We start from the raw sequence: 16,771 nt of genomic DNA on the forward strand, positions 1-16,771 counted from the left end.
AGACTGGCCCGCAGCCTCCACGCCTCTCGGCCTTCACAGAACTGAAGGGGGGCAGGGCCTTGCTCTGGATGAGCTCTTTCAACATCCTTCACAAACGCTTCCCTCGATTTAGAGCTGGGCTGGTCGGCACAACAGAGCTAGCCTTGCGCCTGTGTCGGCCTTCGCCACGCCTTCCTCCCTACGCTGAGTCACGTCTAGCTTTGGATTTAGAGCGAGAGGCGTGCAACTCTTCTTTCACCTGGACGCCTGCAGGCCCCTGGAGGGGTATTAACTGGCCTCAGCTCAATACTGCTGTGTCTCAGGGAACAGGGAGGCCGAGGAGAGGGAGAGAGACGGGGAACGGCCGGTCCGTGTGAGAACACACACATTGATTGATTAAGTTTGCCGTCTTATGTGGGTGTGGTTGGTGGTGCCCCCAAACAGTGACGATGGTGACATCAGAGATCACTGATCACAGATTACCACCACAGATGTGATGATGATGATGATAAAGCTTGAAATGTTGGGATAATTCCCCAAATGTGACCCAGAGACACGAAGTAAGCGAAAGTTGTTGGAAACACGGCACTGATAGAGTTGCTGGACGCAGGGTTGGCACAAACCTTCGGTTTGTGAATAACTCAGTATCTGTGGAGTGCCCAGAAGTGAAGTGGGGTAAAATGAAACATGCCTCAACTGCATGGAATTCAAACATCTCCCAGCACTTTGTGAGCTCTGGGGAATTAAAGTAAAACTTTAGTTAAAGTAAATTTTATTTTTTTCCATAAAGGAATTAAAGTAAAACTTTATCCTTATATCTTAAAATGTTAGTAGATTGACAATATGCAAACATCATCAGATGATAATTGGCGTATGTTTGCTTTCACTGCCTCAGTGTTTAAAATCTTGACATGGGTTTCTTCGGGCTTATCCTGTTTGGGGTTCACTGAGTTTTCACGAATGACCGTTGACAAATGTGGAGGAATTTTAGACAGTATTTCTCTCTTCTTCTCCTTCTTCCTCCTCCTCCTCTTCCTCCTCCTCCTCCTCCTCCTTCTCCTCCTTCCTCCTCCCCTTCTCCTCCTCCTTCCTCCTCCCCTTCTTCTTCTCCTCCTTCCTCTTCCTCTTCTCCTCCTCCTCCTTCTTCTCCTTCTTCTCCTTCTTCCTCCTCCCCTTCTCCTCCTTTCTCCTCCCCTTCTTCTTCTCCTCCTTTCTCCTCCTCCTCCTTCTTCTCCTTCTTCTCCTTCTCCTTCTTCTCATTCTTCCTCCTCCCCTTCTTCTTCTTCTCCTTCCTCCTCCCCTTCTTCTTCTTCTCCTCCTCTTCTCCTCCTTCCGCTCCTCTTCGTCCTCCTCCTTCTTTTTAAGATTTTATTTTTAAATAGTCTCTACACCCAACATTGGGCTCGAACTCACAGCCCTGAGGTCAAGAGTTGCACGCTCTTTCAACGAAGCCAGCCAGGTGTCCCTCAGGTATTATTTCTTGAATTGTTTTTTGGTCCTGTTCTCTTGTCCGTTTCTGGGACTGTGATCGTGTGGAGGGTAGATCTGTTAACAGTCCCACGATTCATCTCCTTCCCCAGTGTATTCCCTTCCATCGTTCAGACCGAGTACTTTTTATCGTTCCTCCTTCATCACCTCCTCTGTGCTCTCCACTCGGCCACGAGCCCTTCCATCCACGGGGACTTTTATTTTGATTTCTGTATTTTTTCCCATCTAAAATCTCCATCTTTGCTCTTCTTTATATATCTCCTATTTCTTTGCTGAGATTTTCTATTTATTTTTAGATGTATCTGAAGCATGTCTGTGTGATGGCTCCTCACAGCATTTCCATTACATTGGCCTTTGAGTCCTTGTCCGGGCACCTGCATCATCTGAGAGTTAGCATCTTTCTCACTCCACAGATTTTCCTGGTTCTTGTTATGATGAGTCACTTTTTTTATGGAAACCTGGTCAGTTGGATATGATGTTTGGAGGGTCTGGATCTTATTGAAATCTTCTGTTGCAGGGGCCTCTTCTGGCACGTTGCCGGGGTGCTGACTTATTACTGCCAGGTGGAAGGCATACAGTCCAGATGCCCCACGTGCCCTCCTGTGACACGTGGGGTCTTCATGGTCTTAGCCTGGTGGCTGCCTTCACTCCACTTTCTGGAGTACTCTTATGTTTCTTGTTTATAGTGTGGGAGTTTCAGCTCTGATTTATGGGGGTCCATAGGGAAAACATACATCCACTTCCTCTTGGCCCCAAACTGGAGCTCTGAAATGCAATTGATTTTTGTATATTGATGATGTTTCCAGTGACATGGCATAAATCCTTTTGAGATTAGAGTAATAGGTCTTTATATTATTTGGGATAGTCCATGCATACAATTTTGGGATCCATGAATAATCAATACCATTTTATTTATTTATTTGTTCGTTTGTTTATTTTTTCAGTTTCAAAAAAGAAAGAAAACTTTATTATTATGGAAACCTAATAGAAGAGAAAAGGAATCTACACATAGATGTAGGTAATAGTAGGCAACAAATGAGAATTAGACAAAGTAACATCAAATCGGGCACTTACAACATCCAACCTCATCAGCTGTGGGGGTCCCGGTGGAAATAACCAGGCTGGAATCCCTATTTTATCCATTCAGTGCTTATCACTTTTTTTTCCCTTTACTTAACTGGTTGGTTCTTCTTGTCAAGTTTTCATGTCAATTTTTGTTTTTCTGGCCTGATAAAATGTGCTAGGGAAGTATTCCTTCTTTCTCTATTCTCAGGGGAAGCCTGTGTAAGTTTGGTATGTGTATGTGCACGTGTGTTCATGTGTGTGCTCACATGTTCGTGTGTGTAGGCATGTCCACAGGTCCATGTGTGTTCACATGTTTGTGTGTGTGCCCACGTGTTCGTGTGTGTCCATGTGTTCAGGCGTGCAGGTGTGTCCATGTGCATGTGTGTTCACATGCATGTGTCTGTATTTCTCATGTGTTCACATGTCCATGTGTGTTTACATGTTTGTGTGTATGTGCGTCCACGTGTTCATGTGTGCTCACATGTTTATAGATGCACAGGTGTGTCCATGTGCATGTGTGTTCATGTGTTCGTGTGCATGTATGTGTGTCCGTGTGCTCACATGTCCATGTGTGTAGGAGTATCTGTGTGTTCACGTGTTTGTGTGTAGGTAGGTGTATCCATTGTCCACGTGTGTGTGTATTTCACAAGTGCATCAGTATTTGGAGGCATTCACCAGTGAAACTTTCCAGATTCAGTTCACTTTGTGGGAAAAACTTTAATTGCATATTCACCATGTTTTACACATACAGCAATTCAGATTTTCTATTTATCCCTACGTCCATCATTTTGGTAACCTGTATTTTTGAGGATTTTGTCAGTTTTATCTACATTTTCTAATATTTTGGCATAAAATTGTTCATAATATAACTAATAAAGGTGAACATAATAAACTCTGTTATCGATTTAAAGTCTGTAGGATGTGATACTGTTCTAAATGGTGATGTGATGTGATGTGCGCCTTCTCTTTCTCTCTCTCTCTGTTTCTTGGCCATTGTGGCTAGGATTTATACATGGGATTAATATTTACAAAAATGAACATTTTGGGCTTTAGATTCTTCTTTATTTTTTGTTTGACCTCATTAGTAGCTTCTCTTATCACTGTATTTCCTTCCTTCTACCTTCATTTCAAATAATTTGCTATTCTTTTTTTAAATTCATGGTATGATAACTTGGATCATTGACTTGGTTCTTAATTTTCCCATTTCATAGGTTTGATGTGTAACATTTACATTGTCCTTCAGTGTAAACATTCTCTCATTTTCATTTTGGTTTTCTCATTTCATTCATGGATTATTGAGAAATCCATCGCTTTAGTTTCCAGAGTATAGAGATAGTACTATCTTTGATGGCAGAATCAGGCGACTCCCGGAGGGTCCCGGGAGTTCCTACTGGTCTGCGTGAGGAGTCCAGGTTGGCTGGGGTCATTAGGTGGCACCCACTGTGGGCAGCTCCTGTGCCTTCCAGGGTCTTTGCGGTCCCCTTCCCTGGAGTGTGGGGTCTGGGTCCTTCCTGGGCTAGTGGATGGCCAGAGCAGCATACATGCTGGGCTCTGCTGGGAGCTCCCCTGATGGGGAGGGAGGGGATGCACTTGTCTCTCGTCGGAGGGTCAAGCGGTTCAGCTGGGCGTAGGTCACGTCCTGGGGGGCGCCAGATGCAGCAGTGTCCTGTGGGGGAGAGAAAGAGGGGAGGTGCATGGTTGGGGTGGGGGGAGCCTGGGGACTCAGAGAAGAAGGGACCCACCTGACAGTCTGTCTGCCTGTCTTCCTCTGCTTGTCTGTCCTCCGAGTCCAGCAATCCCCCCGACACAGGGGAAGGAGAAGGGGCCAGTCCCTGCCTGAGTCTTGATCTTGAGTGGCTCACCTGGGCATATGTCGATCCCTGGGGGTCTTCATCCTGTGTGTTCTGCTGCAGACAGACAGTGAGGGGGAGGTTTGTCTCCTTGATTCCAATCGACCGCCTCAGACCCTTTTCCACACTGTTGCCAGAGTGATGCTTTCAAACTTTCAGGCAGATTAGGTCACTTTCCTGGTGGACTCTCCAGGGGCTTCCTGAGCCTTGAGACATGCAATGCTTTCTATGGCTCTGATTCTATTCCTGACACTGTTTCTTGCTCATTTGGTTCCAGCCACATAGCCTCTGTTCCTTCAAAACATGTTGCTGCCTCAGGACCTTTGCACCTGCTACCCCCTTCTCTTGTTTTATTTTCCTTGGCCACACTTTGCACTCGAGGGTGCTGCCCACTTCCTTGCATATTGTCTGTCACCCACAAGGTGAGCGCATGGAGGGTGGTTCATATTTGCCCACTGCTGTGCTTGCAGCACTAGGTGGGGCCTGGTAAATGGTGGGCTTCCTGTGCCCATTTACTGGGTGAATGAATGAAGGGGGCCTAAGACCTGTGGGTGATTCATTTCTTCATGCACCCTCTTGAGACCTGGGCATGCACCTCAACAACCAGAAGTCAGACAGCGGTCAGGGAGCCAGACAAGGGGAGCACGGAGGAGGCCCCATGCGGTCACAGCAGGCTGACCCAGAATGCCCAAGGAGGGAGAGGGCATCTGAGGGACACTGCTGAGACTGGGTGGTGTGAGGACAGAGAAGTGTCCATTGGATTAAGTTTGGCACCACGAGGGCCCTGGGGTCTGCACGAGAGTGGGGGTCTCACCTGATGGTCCAGCTCCACCCCCTCCTCAGGTTGAGTGTCTTGCACGGCAGCATCTGCTGGGGAGAATGGGGGGTAACTCTTGGCAAGGTCCCCTGAGCTTCTCAGACAGGGCAGATGTGATCCAGGGGATTCAGCAGTGGGGTGAGGTGCCAAGGTCATGCATGTGGGAATTCGGTCCTCACCCCTTACCCCCAGACCCTCCCAGCCCACCCCCAGGGCAATCCCCTTCCTCTCACAGAGGCTCTCCTCCTGGGTGGCAGCAGCTGGGCTGGAGCTGGGGAGGAGACAGGGTGTTAGGGGGCATAGAGGGGGCGGGTAGGTGGGAGTCTAGGGGGTGTGCGAGTAAGAGTTACCTGTCCTGCAGGCCTCTGTCCTTGGGCTCCGCGTCTGCAGCCCCTGCAGGACATTGGGAATCAGCCTCCCTCTGGGCTGGGAGGTTACGACCACCCCCCATGTGATTCCAGGGAAAGGAGCCCTTCACACATATTGTCTGTGTGTGTCTCCATCTCCCGAGATTGAAAAGAGGAAAAACCTTCAATTGGCACGTGGGTCCCACCTGGGTGTTTTCTTTCTAGACTCTCTGACTTGAGATTCTGCAAGTGTCTTTCCACACCAGCCTTTCCTACCTCTCCAGCTTCCCTCTCTGGCCACTGCCCTGAGCCCGCCCTCGGTCGGCCCACAGGACAGCCACCACCCCCTGGGGCCCGTCACCCCCTCCCCTTCTCACCTGGCTTCCTGCCTTCGCCCCGACGCCGGTGTCGGACCAGGAGGAGGACAAGGAGGCTGAGCAGCAGGACGAAGGCCACCGAGACCCCGATGAGGACGTACAGGTACCAGTGGGGACCTTGGGCAGGAGCCACACCATGAACGAGCCAGTGATGCCATTTAACTGAGCACCTACTGTGTGCCAGGCACCTGCTGGGCTCTGTGCATTCACCTCTGACCCTGTCAACGATCACGCAGCAGGGGATTGCCGCCCCTCCCGCCCACTCCACAGACAGGAAACTGAGGCACAGAGAGGTCATTCACATGTCTCAGGTCGCCCAGCGTGGGGGCGGCAGGGCTGGGGCTGGGACCAGGGCTGTGGGCTCCCCGTGCTCTCCTCATGCTGTCCCCTGTGGGGACACCAGCTCGAGGCTCTGGGCTCCTCACGTGGGGCACGGCCTGTCCCAGCATCTTCTTCTGGAGCTGAGGGTCCTTCCAAATCCCCTATCACCTGAACGCCCCCAGCCATCGTCCTCCCTCCCCTCCTCCTGCAACGTCACCAGCTGCAGAGGGAAGGCCCCCGCATAGGTCATGACCTGGGGGCTTCCCCGTGAGTCCTCCTCTCCCACGGTCAGAGCCCTGGTCGGAACTGAGGGGAAATCTACTCTAGGCCACGACTCTCTCCTTTACACTTGGGGACACTGAGGCCCACACAGGAGAGGGGCATGTCCAGGCCAACGCCTGCAGAGGACCCTGAACTGAGGGTGTAACTCAGCCCCTGCTCCCCATGGGCCCTCCCACCACTCCTGACAGAGAGCCTCACTCACCCTCAGAGCCCCTGGAGCCCCGCTGTCCCCCTGGCATCTCTGAGAGACTGGAAGAAAAGCCCCTGGACAGCGGCCCCTGTGACTCACCAGCTGTTGAGCTGGGCCCTGTGGATGAGGGGCCGGGGTCTGTAGGGGGTCCCGGGTAAAAAGACAAGAGGGGGGCTGGAGCTTCCCCTAGAGACCCTGTCTCTGCTCACACTCTTCTCCCTCATGTGCCCTGTGGCCCCCAAGGTCCCCCTCCTCCGCCTGGAGAATTCTGGTGATGGGGGCGAAGGACGAGGCAGGGGTGGGAGGGCCCTGTTTCCCTCCTGCACTGTGAGCTGTGGACCCCTCTGCTGATGCTCCCTCAGAGCCCCTCACTCCCATCCTAGACCAGAGCCCTCCTGGGCACAGGGTCCTGAAGACAATGTTGGGACACAGAGGGGACAGGATAAGGGGCCCCTCACCTGAGACCAGGAGCTCCAGGGGGTCACTGGGCTGGGACAACAGGTAGGGGGAGGCGCTGGATGAGCCGTAGCACCTGTAGGTCCCCCCGTGGGCTGAGGTCACAGGACTCATGGAGAATTCAGCCTGGTGCTGCCCAGCTCGGCGCTTTGATCTAAGACGCAGGGGGGGATCGGCTGCCCCCTCCTTGGACAGAAGGAAAGTGTCCTCAGAGCTCCATGACTGACACAGCAGGGTCACATTCTCTCCTGAGGTCACCGTGGGTCCCGGCTGCACTGAGAGGGAGGGTGTGTAGGGGAGCTGTCCTAGAGAGAGGAAGGGCAGGTGAAGGGCTGTCCAGCCCTTGCTCTGAACTGAGACTGTCTGTCCTCTGAGTCTCTCCCTTCCCCGTCCCCTGTCTCTCTCCCTCCCTGGGGACCCCACACCCCTGGTCCCACCACCACCACCTGGGCCCCCTGGCAGGACCTGTGCAGAGTCTGGGGTCCTGACTGACCCCGTCGCATCTCACCTGCGACCAGGATGTCCAGGGGGTCACTGGGGGCCGACCACTCGGAGGAGAGCTTGCGTCCACCATAGCATGTATACCGGCCCCCGAGGGAGGGTCTCACAGGGCCCAGGTAGAAGTCTGCCCCAGAGAGCCCAGCCTGGGGCTGTTGGCCAAGAAGCTGGGGAGGGTCCCGTGCGCCCTCCTTGGACAGAGCGAATCTGTCGTAGCCGACATCAGAGCGACACTGGAGGGTCAGGCTCTGTCCAGAGGTCACGACAGGGCCCTGCTGGGTCAGGAGGGAGGGCTTCCCCAATGCACCTGGGAGAGACCAGCCGTGGATTGCAGGGGCTGATGCTCCCCAAACCTCCCTTCTCCCATCCTGACCCCCGTCTCACTGTCCATCACCCTCTGTGACTCTGACCTGTGAGCCCCTGTTGTCCCCTCACCCCACCCTCTCATCTGGGGCTCCCCTGGGAGCGGAGCCCCCATAACCTGTCTGGTGCCTCAAAACAGGGATGGGGCAACAATCAGACTCCCTCACCTGAGACCAGCAGCTCCAGGGGGTCACTGGGGTCCGACCACACCTGAGGGTTGTTGTTGTAATAACCATAGCATCTGAACGTCCACCTGGGGCTGGGGGTCACGGGGCCCACAGGGAACAGGGCCTGGGACCCCCCACTGGGGGCTCGCTGGGAGTCCAGGGTCCAGAAGGTCTGGTGTTCTCCTTCCCTCATCAGGACGAACCTGTTGAGTCCCAACCGTGAGCCACACTGGAAGGTCACATTCCCTCCTGAGGTCACGACAGGGCTGGGCAGGGCTGAGAGGCTGGGTTTGCCATGCGATCCTAGGAGAGGAGGAGGGGACGGTGTTAAATGGGGCTCAGATCCCCCACATTATCCCCAGGGCTGGGCTGTGAGAGGGAGACACCCTGAGAGCAGACCCCCTTCCTGAGGGCACAGCCTGGGGCTGGGACCCTGAGTGGGCTCGCACCTGTCACCACCAGCTCCAGGGGGTCACTGGGCTCTGACCAGCCAGTGGGACTGAGATAGTTACAGAGATATCGTCCTGCCTCTACATGTGTCATGTATTTGATGGAGAGCTTGGCCTTGTCCTTGGGCTCCAGTGGCTTCTGACTGTGCCAGGTCTCCGAGTTTCCCTCTTTTTGCAGGCGGTACTCCTGGGCCTCCAGGCTCCCCTGACACCAGATGGTCACAGGGGTCCCCCGGGGGATCACAGAGCCTGGCTCAGCCCAGATGGTGGGTTTGGGGAGGGTCCCTGGAAGGAAACGGAGGCTGGGACACAAGACCTTCCCCACCCCCAGGTCCCAGCTCTGCCCCAAACCCCCAGACGTCCCCCTCTGTCAGCCTGAAATGCTGTTCTCCATCCCCTCTGCCTGGTGGGTGACCCCTGTCCCCAGTGAGGAGGTGGGACTGGGAACCCTGGGGACAGACTCACCTGCCTGCACTCGGGTCCTGGGGCCCACACTCAGCCCTGGAAGAGAGTTCCTGTGAGAGGTTTGCCCCGAATCCTGAGCAGAACCGCTCCTCCCGTGAGCCTCCTGAGTCTGGGGTCTCTGACAGACCAGGGCCTGGCTGTGGGGCGGGTCCCTCCCAGAATAGGGCGTCCCCTCCCCTCCTCAGATCTCACCGAGACAGAGCAGGGCCGTCAGGGTGGGGGTCATGGCGTCTGCTCTCTCTGGTTCCGGCTGTGCAGACGGAGGGAGCAAGGCGCCCACAGGACGGACAGACACACAGGGTGTGGCCACGCGGAGGCTGTTCCTGTCCGTCACGGGATTGTCACGTCAGCAGCCCCACAGGAAGGGAACAGCCCCTCCCCAGGACCTAGCCTGGCTCTGGTGTCCATGATGGTGCAGCAAGTGGACCCCGAGGCTTCCTGAGATGCCCCATCCAGGTGAGGAGACCAGGCATGTCCTTCCCTCCCAGAGCCTCCCCCATGGGTCTCCTTCATCCTCAGCACATCCCTGGGGTCCTCACCGTGGACGGGGTCCCCAGGCCCAGAGATGCTGCAGGGGGTGGGGGTTCCTGCTGTGCTGGGGAGCTCATGTCAACACAGACCCACATGTGACGCCTCTGCTCGGCTCAGGTCGAGGTCACCCTTGCAATGAGCCCCGAGGAGAAATACAGGCAAATGGGGAAGGAAACACAACCCTTCTCACGGCCCTGCAGTTTAGGTTCTCTTTCTATCACAATCTCCCTGAACTTCTCTATTTTGCTCTGACATTGTCCACCTCCCCCCTTCCTGGGAATATCACTGCGAGTCCCTCCTGGCTCTGCGGTGCCCCTTGTTCCTGGGACACAGCCGTCCTCCCCACCCTGGGGGGTCCTGTGTGCAGGCATCAGGGAACATTTATTTGGGCTAGAGCTCTGATTTTGAAGGAAAGTGGATCTTCATTGAACTATTCCTGGATCATCCTCTGCCAGCATGACCTTGGGAGGTAATGTCCTTGATCTGAGCCTCAGTTCCCATCTGCTGCATGTCGTCCTGAACTCACCCCCCAGAGTGATTGTGGGGATTTGGTGTCGAGGTCACGGGAGGGATGGGGAGCTGTGAGTTTCCAGACCAGGTAGGACGAGCGTGGGCTGGAGGTCCTGTTGCGGTGACGGGGTCCTGGGGCCAGACTCTGCGGTCAGGTGGCTGGTTCGTGTGCCCACTGGAGACCTCGTCTGCTCAGAATACCAGGACTGCCACTCACGGTACGTCTGAAATATGCAGCCACAGACACATGCAAGTAAACGGGAAATGAAATTTCCAGATGCAGGTGGAACCCCAGCAGGGAACAGAGAACCCAGCTGAGTCTCCCCTGGTGCCTGGGACCTCGGAGGGCTCCTAGGGAGGATGTTTCCACCAGTGTGGACACAGAGGGCTTCCCCAGGGTCCTCTCACTGCAGAGGGGTCAGGGCTCCAACAGAAGGTCGGGCTGCATCCTCAGGAGAGACAAGAAGGGCTTTGGGGTTAGATCCCTTAACCACCAGCTGTAGCTGCCTCTCCCAGGACTGGAGTCATACACTCACACAAGGAAATGAGAAAGGGTTTCCCTGCAACTTGCTGTACAGAGAGAACGGGAGAGAAGGCATTTGCAGAACTGCACGTTTTTAGGTAGTCGACTATTTCACTCTCAGTGAGCGGATGCCAAGTGTTGCAGTTCCGTTAGAACAGGAACCCAGGGGGCGCCTGTGTGTCTCCGTCCCTTAAGGCTCTGACTCTCGATTTCGATTTCGGCTCAGGTCATGATCTCAGGGTCGTGGGATCTAGCTCTGGGTCAAACCTGACATCAGGCTCTGTGCCTAGCCCGGAGTCTGTTTGTCCCTCTCTCTCAGCTCCTGCCCATCCCCCCCCCCATATAAATGAATAAAATCTTAAGAAAAGGGCGCCTGGGTGGCTCAGTTGGTTGGGCGACTGCCTTCGGCTCAGGTCATGATCATGGAGTCCCTGGATCGAGTCCCGCATCGGGCTCCCTGCTCCCCAGGGAGTCTGCTTCATCCTCTGACCCTATCCCCTCTCATGTGTTCTCTCTCTCTCATTCTCTCTATCTCAAATAAATAAATAAAATCTTAAAAAAAAAATCTTAAGAAAAAAAAAAAGAATAGGAACCCAGGTGTGAACAGGAACCCAGGATGGAGAAGGTGAGGTGCAGCATGAAGGACAAATGGCAAAAATGTAAGCACTGGAAAATACCAGAGACAGACACGGCTGTGCACACAGGTGTGCACATACACACACAGAGAGGAGCGGTCACGGTCCAGGTGACCTGCGACTAGGACCTTGTCCTACCTCAAGGGAGACGGTAATGAGCGCCTGTTCAGAAAAACGTAAACGCACACATTAAACACGTGTGCCATGATCTAAAATGAAAAATGACGTGACTTCCAAAGTGCTTGGTGTAATTAAATGAAACAATATTTTTTTTAAAGATTTTATTTATTTATTCATGAGAGACAGAGAGAGAGAGAGAGAGGCAGAGGGAGAAGCAGGCTCCCAAGGAGCAGGGAGCCCGATGCGGGACTCGATCCCGGGACTCCAGGATCATGACCTGAGCCGAAGGCAGACGCTTAACCATCTGAGCCACCCAGGCGCCCTAAATGAAACAATATTGCTTCCACCTTATTGAGGTATAAATGACAAATAGAAATTGTATATATTTCAGGTACATAACTTGATGTTTTGATAAATGTGTGGTTGTGGAGTGATGACCACATTCAAGCTAATTAATGTATCCAGCACCTCATGCAGTGAGCACTTGTGTGTGTGTGCGTGTGCATGTTTGTGTGTGGTGGGAACACTGAAGACCTACCCTCTAAGCAAATTTGCAGCATGCAAAAGGCTCCAGTTAGCTCCAGTCACATTGCTGTGCATTAGATCTAATGCTGTGCATTGGATCTCCAGAACTTACTCGTCTGCATGACTGAGACTTGATACCCCTTGACCAACATCTCCCCATGCCCCCCTTTGCCCGGCCCCTGAAACTACTATTCTACTGGGTGTCTAGGAGTTTGCTATTTGGGATTTTTTACACATCAGTGAGATCGCCCTGTACTTGGCCTTCTGTGCTTTGCGTAAGTCCCTTCCCATAATGTCCCCCGGGTTCACCCAGGTTGTCGCAAATGACAGGATTTCCTTTTTCAAGGTGGAGTAGTGCTCCTTTCACATAAATACCGTATTTTCTTTATCCATTCATCTGTAGACAGACATTTAGGTTGTTTTCATATCTTGGCTGTTGTGGTTAATGTTGCAATGAACGCGGGGGTGCAGATGTCTCTTTGAGATCCTGATTTCATTTACTGTGGACATAGACTCGGGAGTGGGATTGCTGGATCCTATGGATCCCAGGGTTGCTTTCTTTTGAATCGTTTGAGGAAACTCCATTCTGATCTTCCACAGCGGCTGCACCAATTTACACCCCCAGCAGCCGTGCACAAAGGGTTCATTTTCTCCACACTGTTGCCAAAGCTTGTTACACCTTGTTGTTTGGATAAGAGCTCTTCTAACAGGTGGGAGCTGGTGTCTCACTGAGGTTTTTGATTTGCATTTCCCTGAAGCTGAGTGATGCTGAGCACCATTTCATATACATATCAGCCCTCTGGATGTCTTCTTCTGAGAAACGCCTTTTCGGGCCCTCTGCCCATTTTCATTTGGGTTATTCTTAGTATGATCGGTATTATTGCACTGAGTTGTGTGAGGTCCTTATAGATTTGAAAACTCTCCCTTATCAGATGGGTGGTTTGCAAGGATTTTCTCCCGTTCTGTAAGTTGCCTTTTCACCCTGTTGATGATTCCTTGGCCGAGCAGAAGGTGTTCAGTTTGACAATCCCGCTTGTCTATTTTTGCCTCGGTTGCCCATGTTTTTGGGGTCATATCCCCAAAATCATTGCCCACATTGATGTCAAGAGGCTTTTCCCGTATGTTTTCTTTCAGTAGTCTTATGGTTTCAGGTCTTAGGTTTCCGTCTTCAATCCATGTGGGTTGATTTTTGTGATGTGGTGTGAGGTGAGGGTCCAATCTCAATCTTCTTCATGTGGACGTTTCATTTTCCCAACACCATTTATCGAAGAGACTGTCCTTTGTCATTTGTATTCCTGGCCCCTGGTGGAAGGTGAGTTCACCGAGGTTCTTTGAGAAAATTATTTTGAATTGTCAGGCAGTTCACCCATCTCCATTGTTTTCATGGTCGGCTAATGCAGATGTGATTTTTCCTTTGGTAGCGTCATATTTCCCTGATTCTTCGTGTTTCTTGTAGCTGTGGTGTCTTCACATCAGAGGAAATGGCCACCTCTTCCAGTGTTTATGGAATATTTAAGCAAAGGACTGTTGTGGTCAGAAAGTTCTATGAAGGTCATACTAGCTGCTATTGTACATGGAAAGGAGACTCTAAATAAATTTAAGTAAGTCAATAATTAAAATAAACACAACACGTGCCCTCCTCAATACCCACCATTGGGCTCACCCATCCCCCCACCCCCTCCCCTCTGAAATCCTCAGTTTGTTTCTAGGAGTCCCTAGTCTCTCATGGTTGGTCTCCCCCTCCGATTTCCCCCGCTTCATTTTTCCTTCCTTCTCCCAATGTCCTCCATGCGATTCCTTATGTTCCACAAATAAGTGAAACCATATGACAATTGACTTTCTCTGCTTGACTTATTTCACTTCGCATAATCCCCTCCAGTCCCATCCATGTGCATGTAAAAGTTGGGTATTCATCCTTTCTGATGGTTGAGTAATATTCCATTGTATATATGGACCACATCTTCTTTCTCCATTCATCTGTTGAAGGGCATCTCGGCTCTTTCCAGTTTGGCTATTGCGGACATTGCTGCTATGAACATTGGGGTGCATATGACCCTTCTTTTCACTATATCTGTATCTTTGGGGTAAATACCCAGGAGTGCAATTGCTGAGTCCTAGGGTATCTCTATTTTTAATTTTTTGAGGAACCTCCACACTGTTTTTTTAAAGTGACTGTACCAACTTGCATTCCCACCAACAGTGTAAGAGGGTTCCCCTTTCTCCACAACCTCTCCAAGATTTGTTGTTTCTTTCCCTGTCCATTTTTGCCATTCTAACTTGTGTAAGGTGGTATCTCAATGTGGTTTTGATTTGAATTTCCCTGATGGCTAATGATGATGAACACTTTTTCATGTATCTGTTAGCCATTTGTATGTCTTCTTCGGAGAAGTGTCTGTTCATGTCTTCTGCCCATTTTTTGACTTGATTATTTGGGGTTTTTTGGTGTTGAGTTTGAGAACTCCATCAAAAACTAAAGATATACTGTATGGTGACTGACATAACATAATTTAAATAAAATAAAATAAAATAAAATAAAATAAAATAAAATAAACACAATAATTGAAGGCAAACCTTGAGCGTCAGCTGGTATTCCAAATGATGTATATGGATTGATCACATGAAGCTCACACCCCCCCTCCTGATTCATAAACACGCTTCCACAGGAGAGAAGGGATGCAGACATTACCTTTGCCTCTACTTTCACAGGAGCCGAAGAGGAAAAGCTTCCAGAGCGCTGATCTGGGAAATTGGGGAAGTGTCTACGGGCCCAGCATGATTGTGTGAGTGCGTGTGCACGTGCGTGTGCAGGACTGTGGGTGTGTCACAGGAAACTGCCCCAGTCTGGGTGGAGGAAGGCAGAATGGCAGCTGAGGTTGGAGCGTCACATCTGGACTCACCGGGAACAGCCCTGGGTTCAGCTGGAAGAGCAAACAGTTGACCCCGGGGATGGCGAGGACCAGGGGTGGACTCTGGGAAGGGAAGGGGCAGATGCTGAAGGGAAGTTGCAGAGATGGGTGTGTGCGGGGTGACCTGGAGAAGCAGGTGGCCCTGGAGCACAGAGCCCCGGCAAGGTGGGGGATGCGGCTGCACGGGCCAGCTGTGTCCAGGTGTGGGCTGCAGGGTAGGCTGTGGGGTGGACAGGACAGGGGTGAAGGAGGCTGAGTGGTTTCTGCTGGCTGGTTGGCTGTGAGGTGCAAGAGACAGGGATGGAGGGCAAGCTTCTCTCCTCTCCAGCCAGGCTGCCTGGAGACCCCAACAGCATCCTCCTCAGAGAAGCAGTGAACAAGGGGTGTGGGAGGAGGGTGGGATCCTCTCCCTGGCCCTGCCGGGCAGCTTTTCATTCTCATAAGCAGTGCCCCTGGCTGACCTGCCCCTTCCCATGGGCAACAGGACCTGTGGCTCCAACATCTCAGGACACACCGTCTTGTTCATTCTGCCCCCTCAGAGCAGACGTCGATGCTGGGCATAGCTCTCCACGCAAACTGTAAAGATGCTACAGGGTTCAGAGGAGAGGGGTCCTCCCCAGAGCTCCTGCTTGAGGACAGTGAGGCATATGGAAAGTGGACCAGGAGAGGACGGAGTCTGCAGATCATCTCCCATTGAGGAATGGTGGCACCACAATTCGCATGTAAAGTGTAAGTATAATCAAGAGTGGGGCGCCTGGGTGGCTCAGTTGGTTAAGCAACTGCCTTCGGCTCAGGTCATGATCCCGGAGTCCTGGGATCGAGTCCCGCATCGGGCTCCCTGCTCAGCAGGGGGTCTGCTTCTCCCTCTGACCCTCTTCCCTCTCGTGCTCTCTGTCTCTCATTCTCTCTCTCAAATAAATAAATAAAATCTTTTAAAAAAAAGTATAATCAAGAGTGTTGAGGTCTCTCCCTGGTTGTGGAGTTCCCCATTTCTTCTCCGTCCAAGAAATTAAACACACACACACACACACACACACGTATATTTTTTATTCAAGTAGGCTCCTCACCCAACATGGCGCTTGAACTCAAGATCCCAAGATCAAGACTCACATGTGCTACCCTTTGAGTCAGCCCCCTAACCCCCTGCCTGTTCAAGCCATTTTTTGTCTTTTGCATTTTGAAGCTGTGCTTTTTGGTGGTTGCACATTGAGAATTGTTATGTTTTCTTACAGAGGAAACCCCTTAATCAGGCACTGTCCTTCTTTTTCGGTGATACTATTGTTTGCTGTGAAATACACGTCATCTGATATTCATGTGGTTGTTCAAGCTTTCCTGCATCTCCCCACTGTAGACTTAGTGCTTTCCCTTCCTGTACTGCATCCTTTGGAAGTGAGTATTTTCAGTGCCTGTCCATGTGGTGGAGCCCAAGTTCCCACTCTGAAGTCCACCTTGTGACCATCTGATAAGTCAAGTAAACTGGAAGGGGCATGTCCACAACTGCATGTTGGCAACAAGATGCATCGTGCGTGTTCTCCCTGTTTTGTGCTTCTCCATCTCGTTGGCGGTATTCCAGAAATAGACGTTGGAGTGGTTAGAGATCCATGATGCAGAGCCTAGTAACCCCCAGATTGTCAATCAAAGACAGTGCACGCTTTCTGGAAGCTCTCGAAGCAGACATCTGAATGAGACTGAGGTACTTCAGCAGGATTCCCCGGCATCAGCTCACCCCTGATGCATGAGCAACATGTACTTACTATCTTATGCCCAAATTTTGGGAATAATGAACTGATGATAAGAGCAGGGGCAAGATTCAGATGGAAATAAGTCTGGACAGGTTAGCCAGGCTCACCATGAAGAGCCTTGAATGCCTGACTCAGCAGCAAGGACCATCTCGTGAGAAAGAATTG

The 16,771-nt window shown here is 51.8% G+C and overlaps 1 protein-coding gene across 1 annotated transcript; it reads right to left on the minus strand.

Moving 5' to 3' along the window:
• Positions 1 to 3,572: 3,572 nt before the first annotated feature.
• LOC135362829 (leukocyte immunoglobulin-like receptor subfamily B member 3) lies at positions 3,573 to 9,392 on the minus strand. Its single transcript, XM_064580882.1, has 12 exons — positions 9,307 to 9,392; positions 9,115 to 9,150; positions 8,650 to 8,934; positions 8,201 to 8,503; positions 7,681 to 7,977; positions 7,175 to 7,477; positions 5,924 to 6,040; positions 5,550 to 5,592; positions 5,433 to 5,470; positions 5,197 to 5,249; positions 4,395 to 4,439; positions 3,573 to 4,198 (listed from the first exon to the last, which is right to left on the minus strand). The coding sequence occupies exons 1-12, from the start codon at positions 9,338 to 9,340 to the stop codon at positions 4,049 to 4,051; spliced, it is 1,704 nt and encodes a 567-aa protein (XP_064436952.1). The 5' UTR covers positions 9,341 to 9,392; the 3' UTR covers positions 3,573 to 4,048.
• Between the last annotated feature and the right edge of the window lie 7,379 nt (positions 9,393 to 16,771).

Source organism: Mirounga angustirostris, unplaced genomic scaffold, assembly GCF_029215605.1.
Source record: "Mirounga angustirostris isolate CCGP_5_RB_7025 unplaced genomic scaffold, mMirAng1.0.hap1 SCAF_16, whole genome shotgun sequence".
Taxonomy (NCBI): Eukaryota; Metazoa; Chordata; class Mammalia; order Carnivora; family Phocidae; genus Mirounga; species Mirounga angustirostris.

Excerpts from the sequence above, each read along its gene's own strand:
- LOC135362829 (XM_064580882.1), bottom strand. The coding sequence starts at position 9,340 with ATGACCCCCACCCTGACGGCCCTGCTCTGTCTCG. Across the intron at positions 7,978-8,200 it reads CCTGGAGCTGCTGGTCTCAG|GTGCATTGGGGAAGCCCTCC; the intron begins GTGAGGGAGTCT and ends GGTCTCTCCCAG. Across the intron at positions 5,471-5,549 it reads GACAGAGGCCTGCAGGACAG|CTCCAGCCCAGCTGCTGCCA; the intron begins GTAACTCTTACT and ends TCTCCTCCCCAG.